This window comes from Abrus precatorius, unplaced genomic scaffold (assembly GCF_003935025.1).
Source record: "Abrus precatorius isolate BTA unplaced genomic scaffold, Abrus_2018 Scaffold8, whole genome shotgun sequence".
Classification (NCBI taxonomy): Eukaryota; Viridiplantae; Streptophyta; class Magnoliopsida; order Fabales; family Fabaceae; genus Abrus; species Abrus precatorius.
Genome location: NW_020874428.1, coordinates 3,260,489 through 3,268,798, shown reverse-complemented (window position 1 = coordinate 3,268,798; position 8,310 = coordinate 3,260,489). Strand labels below are relative to the sequence as shown.

General features: G+C 27.1%; 1 protein-coding gene across 1 annotated transcript; it reads right to left on the bottom strand.

Annotated features, from left to right (window-relative positions):
* Positions 1–5,371: 5,371 nt before the first annotated feature.
* LOC113848509 lies at positions 5,372–8,310 on the bottom strand. The gene has a single exon (XM_027478071.1). It carries the CDS (start codon positions 6,705–6,707, stop codon positions 5,658–5,660), a length of 1,050 nt encoding a protein of 349 aa, XP_027333872.1. The 5' UTR covers positions 6,708–8,310; the 3' UTR covers positions 5,372–5,657.

Below are 8,310 nucleotides of genomic sequence, written 5' to 3'. Positions count from 1 at the left end.
TCCCTTAAAACTGCACTATAATGGTAATAGTCAATGTTCAATGACTCAAATGTGATGAATTATTATTATTATTATTATTATTATTTCCCTACCTCAACTACTGCCTACACATTTAAACAGAGATTAACAAAGATTTAAGTGCTGAAGCCAACATTAAACAAGTTGATATTGCTATGAAGTTTGTGACGCGAGTCCTGAGAGATTGATTAATTCTTCTCCTACAACTGAACTTTGTAACAGATGTCATCTCAATCACTTATTTATGTGACTAGAAAACAAATTATGAATAATAATTGAGTTTAATTCACTCTTAAAATAATTCTGTAAAACCAAATATACGTAAGTAATTGCCAACATTCAAATTATAAAATATCTTAGTAAAATAACTGCCGAGGATGATTTGGTTCTTTAGATTTAATAACATAAAATTACAAATTTAAAACAACAATAATATAATAATAATATAAACGCAATAAAAAAGTAAAAGATAGAAAGAGAAGAGTTATGTATGTAATTTACGTTTAGCTCCTAAGAAATTATTTGAGATTTTTTATACATCATATCAAGTTTTTTCGTACAAAGACTCTGACAAACTTCCCTTTATCTTGACCCAAAGCAGAGTCAACCTTGTACATAGAGGCATTCCACATCAACTATTACCCTTTGAAGAGTGATTTGGGGGTTTCTAAATGATAAATTCCATGTATTGAAATAAAAATGTAGTTGATAATTTGTTTTCTATAGTTGCTCATTTATCTAATAGTTTGTTTTTTAGCTGTCAATTCTCTTTGATTCACTAAATACGTAATTGAAGGTGATTTTCTGTCATGTTACTTAATTTGGCATATGAAAAATGGTACTATTACTTTTGAATACAATTTTTATTGTTAATTAAAAATTATAAAAAATTTAAAAAATATTATAAATAGAATAATTTTTAACTAATTAACTAAAAATATATTTAGATAAGTATATTATAAAATGTGTTCTGAGTTACCTTGTTTGCTGACACGCAGTACTATAGTTTGGTATCCAACGTTTCAACTTGCTGATATACGGTGGGCCTGGGTTTCGTTTATGCTCATATGGTGGGCCTTGGTACGGTGCGTTCAATACGCATAGAATCACATACTATAATTATGAAAATTTCAAATATCACTCCTTCTCATTTTTTTTATAAAAAACATATTATAAATTAAAAATATATATAATAAATTTATGATATATTTTAAAAATATTTATAATAACAAATAGTAAATTAGTAACTAATACATTAAAGGAATAAATTTATTTACTTGTATGAAAAATATGAGTGTTTTATTAATTCAAACCTAACAATAAATAAAAGTATAAAAAGAATTTATGTATATAAAAATATATCTTTATTTCTTATATTATATATCAAAATTTTAGTGATCATTATTTTTTATAAATAAAAAAAATTATTAACTTTAGTATTGAGGGTTAAGGATAAACAACTAATAAAAAAAAAATACATAGTTATTAAATTGAAGTTATAAATATTTATTTTTCTAATAAAATTTTATTATTATTAATTGCTTATCCTCAGTCTTAAGTACTGAACAAAATCTAATAAAAATATATATTCTCACATTCATATATCTATTATTACTCTAACTTAAAAATATATATATATATATATATATATAATATCTATTATTAATATAATCATAAAATAAAAAACATAAAATCACTTTAAAAAATATCATATGCATGTGAATATAACAATAACACGTTATAAATAAAGTTGCTACCCATCCACATATGAAAGGATCACACCTAACAAGGCATTATTGTAGCAACACATTTTTAAATCTCCAATAAGCACCTGCCAACATTTTGTTTCATTGAGTCCGTACTCCTTGTTTCTTTTTGCTTGACCTGCAATTTTCAACGCCCATTCAAGACCATAGGAGGAATAAAAATTACTCAAACATCTAAAGCATTAAATAGCAATAAATTCAATTTCATTATAAGATATATAAAATTTGCATAAAACATAAGATTGTACCCTAAATCAGCAAGGACAAGAAAATATTTTCATCAAATTCAGCACCAGATTCCTCTTCATTAATTTGTGGGGTTGGCAAAAGTCCTATGCAGTTAAAACTTAAAATAAAATACTAGTTAGCAATGAGCAATTCAAAAAATACTGGAAAGAAATAAAATAGTAAGTAGGGTTGAGTAAATTTCATCCCTTTAAACTCTTCTCAAAGCTCTTTTAAATTATTTGTATTTGTATTGGGCCAAAATTAATTTTGAGTTCAAATTAAAGCTTCAACTATTTTTTTAAAATATCAAGATTTGAAATTATCTTCTCCAACATTTTCATTAGATATAAATCAATCTCACTCTTATTCATCCTTTCAATCTTAATGATATCTTTAAATTTCATAGCAAAGGAAGGATTTTCAAGTATATTAGTAGAAACAACAATTATTATCTCACCAACTAATTGTATAAATTATTTTTGGACCATTTCTTCTAAAATATTGGTAATTATTAAACTTTTTTTTTTAAGTCTACTTCACTCTTTAAATCAAAATTTTGCACGTTTGTTATAGATTTTTTCATAGCTTCACTTCACAAACCTAACCTTTTATTTAGGAATAAGTATAACAATAATAAAAATTAACGTACTAATATTTTTAATGCCTTTTCATTATTTATCATTATTACCTTTTATTTTCTTTAGTCATGTTCTTCGGTGAGATGATCCTACATCTATGATCTATGTTTAATAAGATTAATTTTCTTTAATATCTTTACTCTTAAGACGTAGTTTCTTCATCCTTTCACTTTTTTTTCCCCCCAATTTTGAGAGCTTTTAACATATTTGGATTCTTTTGAATATCAGTAAAATTGAAGGCCTAGTTTGGATAAATTTACATAGAAGTTCTTATTAAAAAAAATTAATATAAAAATAAATAAATATTTTTTTTCATAAGTAAACAATTTATCTTTTCAAATTTTAAAATTTCAAATTTCAAAGAAGTTAATGAGAGAACTTTTAAAAATATAGAGAAACATAAATTGTTTATAATCTTTGAAAAAAGTTTTATTTATTTTTTATACTAATTTTTTTCTCCTATAAGAATTTCTCTAAAATTTTATCTAAATTGAGTCAAAGTGTGCTAAGATAATTAAATTATTATTTAGTAAATTATATTTACATGAAGGTTTGTGATAAATTTATCTATAAAATTAGTTCAATTTATCCTAAGAAATCAAAATTAACTAAAAATTCACATATAAGAACCATAAATTATTTTCATAATTAACTATAAACTCTTTCAAATGGCTCTTTAGTTTCAAAAAATAACTTATAGATTTAACATTATCAATAAGCTTTAAACTAGTTATTAAAATATTAATTTAAACTGAGAAGGGGGATAAAGTTAGTAAAGGGAGATAAGTTTTTTTTTTTTTTGGATACTGTAAAATAAAAAATGATTTAGAAAAATTATTATTAAAATAACACTTATTTCAAATGAAGGGAGTATAAAAGCCTGTATAAATGACTAGTTTGCATGAATTTCTGAATAAATATTAATAAGAGGAAAAAATAAGAAAGTACATTGAATTGAATAATTTTTATGAGTTAAAATGAATTTATAATTTTTTAAAGTTTTTTATTTATTTTTTCAAAAACGTAAGAAGATATATGAACTAATTTTATTTGTTTTATCTTTTTAATTATTTTATATAAATATTTATTTAAAAATTTACTCAAATTTAGCCTTAATTAAAACCTACTCCCCTTGAAATGGCTAAATTACAAGCTTGCTACCTGTGACACTAACTAAATTATGTTATTTAATTGGTCACATAAATTAACAAATTAGGAGAAAGATATTCATCACGAATTATTTATGGCGCCTAACTCACGATATATTACAAGTCTTAACTATTAAAAAAAAAGATGAGAGAGAATTATGAAAGTTGAGTTCAGTATGTAGAACACATTATTCAAGAAATTTCAACTTAAAAGTAACTTTTAATTTTAAAAATCGTATATAAAATTATCAAACATCTTTAGTGATTGTTTGAGAAGGAAGAAAAGGGAAGGCAAAATTTATATTTTAAATAAATATATTTAAAATTAATATTTTTAAAAAAATATATTGATAAAAATTTAATATATTAATAATATATGTATCATTATAAATAATATATAGTTTTTTTAATTTAAAAATAAAAAACATGTTCTCCCGTCTCTTCCCCTCTAAAAACTCTCTCCTAAGCATATTATTAGTGAAAATTTTCGTTCATGAAAAATCTAACCGTTGCTTCTATTAAAATGCTATATATACATATATATTTCATTTTGAAATTAAAAATTAAAAATTTGAAAAGTTATGTGGTATTCAATAATCGTAGGATAGGAGAGGTCAAACTCCACTAAGTAAACGCTAGTACATTGTTGCTTTTATTTTTTTTATTTTATTTTTTGTCTAAGATTATTTACGACAGGTAATTTATATTCGAAATAAAAATAATTATAACATGTGACTAGTTATATAAATAATTTTACCGTAAAAACCATTTTAATAATTATTTTTCATGCATAAAATTTAAAGTTATATAAAGCAAAATTAAGTGAGATTGTTTTTTAGAATTATTTATATTATCAAGTAATAAAAATATAAAAATAGTAATTTATGATTAGTTGATTATTAATAGATATACCTCGTAAATCAATTGCTTAAAAAATAAAGTTTATTGCATTTTTTACATGACCAGAAATAAATTACACATGTTGTGTAGATGATAATTAAAAGAAAAGTATTGGTTACAATACTCCTAAACTTTGTATTGTATACTCTCTTTAAACTGAGAGTTGTGTTTAATGGACTCTGGAAGTTTTCCTTAAGGCATTTATGCGCTTAAGTTATTCTGGCAATGCTTTTTTTAAACTTGATTAATCGTTTGTTTTTCAAATTTTTAGTAAGCCTAATATATATGTATCTTAATTGAGCATATTTTGACGAAATACTTTATTAATAGAGCTTTTGAAAATAATAAAAAATTCCGACAAATATACTTTATCCAAACATGTACTTGATTAATTTATTTGAAAGAGACGCTGGGTGAGACTAAAAAATGACTGGAGATTAAACATAATTTGGGGGAGGGGAACGAACACTTGGCACAACTTGGCACAATTCAATCCCCATTTCAGGTTGGCCAGATTGGTGTAACATCAGAATCGGGGGCCTAGGCTCCCAGAAGAGCTAAATCCACACAATCAAGTGTCAATATGATACCCAATTCCATATGACCCAAAAAGGAAAATAATAACAATAATTGTTCATTTTCATTTTTTATTTTTTTTGTTTTAACGGGTGTTGAGTAGTAGTCACCAAATTCCCAAGAATTTAAGGAAGATAAAAACCAAGTTAAATCTTCTAAGGCTGCAGAAGGAAAGATGGAATCGCTTGAAGTGTAACAAACAAAAAGATATATGACACCAAATTAAATTTCTTTCGATATGTTACGAGAAGACTTGAACAAATTAACTACATGCACTGTCTTCTTCATTGTACTTGACAAGCAGTACAAAGTACAAACAAAAAGCACTTCCTTACTAACAAAATTTCATTTTCAAAAATCATGAAACTTCATATATGTTGAACTTACCAAGTTAAGGTAGGATCTTGGAAGCAATCCTCGAAGCACAAGCTCTCGTTTGCATTATTCAACCAAGCTGGAAATTCTCGTAGTCCATCAAAGAGATATGCACCATCTTCATTATGGACTTCATGTGCATCATTTTCCATGTTCTTCGAGAAATTGAACCACCAAGTTGATGTGACCAAACTCATAGTGTCGCTCCATTCCATTTCATATTGTTCTCCTATTGATCTGATCTCTGCCATTCCCTCATCATCCATGGCTGTGTGCAAGCCTCCACTAGCATTGGCTGAAGCATTGGATTCAATTGGGTCAACCACCGAGGAAACTCCTTCCCCTTGTGATATTCTAAAAGAAGGAGCTTCTTGATCAGTTGATACAGAAGGTGGAGGAGAAGATGATGATGGAGATGTGTAAGAGCTCAATGATGAGTTGTTATTGTTGTTAAGGAAAAGGGTATCTTCTAAATTGTTGAAATGATGTAAATTAAGGTTCAATCCCAAGGTCTGATTTGGAAGTGTGAAATTGGGATTTTCAGCTACAGGGGTTGGATGAGGAAATGGGAAAGTAAAAGGGCAAGTATGAGAGTTTGGAGCTGAAGGAGGAGGAGGGCTAAAGGATGAATAGGAGAAGTCATCCTTGTAGTTTGAAAATTTTGTTGTGCATGATGGGTATATCCTTGGATTTCTACTAGACTTGAATCTTCCATCTTGCTCAGAACTTGAGACATGGTAAGGCTGCAAGGAAAGTGATTGTTGTTTTTGTTGATGATGTTGATGTTGTTGATGCTGCTCCTCACTGGCTTGTTTCATGGCTGCCCTGTGGTATTTCAAGGCAGTGACAATTTCCCTCCTTGCCTCTGCCATATTCAGAAGTCTTTCTTGATAAGGCCTACTAGTGTGGAGTCTTCTTCTAACCTGCTTTTTGTGTGGTTGTTGTTGGGTAAGTTGTTGAGCTTGACGGTTGCCTAGAACTTTGGCATGTTTTCTTAGATTTCCACTTGAGGAAACATTGCCATTAACAACACCACAACCTGAGTCTTTGGTGTTCATGGTGTCTTTTGGTTTTTTAGGTTGTTAGTTGTTTCACTAGGCTATGGATTAAAGCACCAGAGAGAGAAAGGTCTTCTTCAATTTCCATTTGGTTTCTTAAATGCTATCTACCTCTTATTTCTATGTGGTTTGGTTCAACTTTGGTGTAAATAGAATTCAGAAAGGTGTGGTGGATAGGTTGGTGTAATTATGGGTTTTATTTGATCATATAACACAGGCACTAAGTACATAATACAAAGGGAGATAGTGATGCAAAGGAAGTGCTGGTCCTCTTTGATGGCCCTCATGGGGGTTATAAACAAGTTGGGGACAGCATAGGGCTTTTATATTGTTTTGGACTTTTCCGTGTTTGGCAAACTACGTTTGTTAACATTTTATTACCCGCTTTAAATGGATTCCTTCTGAGGTGTGTGATGTGGTCTCTCTCAGTCACACACCATGCCATGTCTTCAACACTACAATACAAATTTTGCCTCTCTTTGGTGAATGCCCTTCTCATTGGCTAATTTCTTCAAAACGAAGAAAATAGAACAAAACAAGTTGCATTTTCATAAAAGAAAAATAGAATTTTTTTAGTCTTGTCACCGGTATTTTTCAAAAACAGTGATCATTTTCCCTCTAAGAACGTCTTCAGTACAGTGGAATTAGTATTCTTAGTGAAAAAAAATCATCCACAAAGTTTGATTTCAAAATCTTTTTTGAATAAATGAAGCAAATAAAATTTGTCCTTAGAACCAAAGGATTTTTTTGTAATTTAGTTGGTGCCTCAGCAGGGGTTACAGTTAAATTACTGGAGGAAACAAAAAGATCATAGATATCAAATTACAGAATATATTCACTTCATTAGCCATCAGGCATACTTACCAATTATGAATCAAACAACTTTTCCGTAAATCGTAATGAAAAAAATATCTTGTGTATAAGTTAATCAACCATTGATAAATATAGAAGGTTCAAACAAAGTAATTATCCTTTTATTTATGGAAAAAGAGGGGTGGGAGGACATAGAATACACTTCATGTGCCCCAAATAATTCACTTTTTCTATTATGGAAAAAACAATTGACAAGAAAAACAGATATTTATTTTTGGTTGAACACTTTTTTTAGTTTTATATTTTGATGTTACTTTTTAAATTAGTCCTCGTATTAAAAAAATTATAAATATACAAAAAAGAAATATATTTTTTTGCTTTTAAAAAATTTATTTTTTTAAAAAAACAAGCATGTTCTAATTCTCCTTTTCTTTTTCAATCATATTGAATTGTTTATAAGAATCAACTGTATATAAAGCAAAATATTGAAACTCATATCTAATTTTTACTTGCAGTCGTTGCAGAACAGTTTCATTAATAACTGCTCTTTAAAATGATTTTAAAAATTAATTTTAATGTAATCACTTTTTAATATTCATTTGTAGAATATAATTTTATAAATAAATGTTCTCTAAATTCACTTTAGATGGTTATTTTATGTATAAATTTATAAAATGGTTATATATTAATTACTCTCGTAAAATAAAATTTTAAAATATACTCTCATAACCTCTAACTTATAATTCTAATTTGGCATAAACATATCCAATAAATTTTTTGGTTATCAACA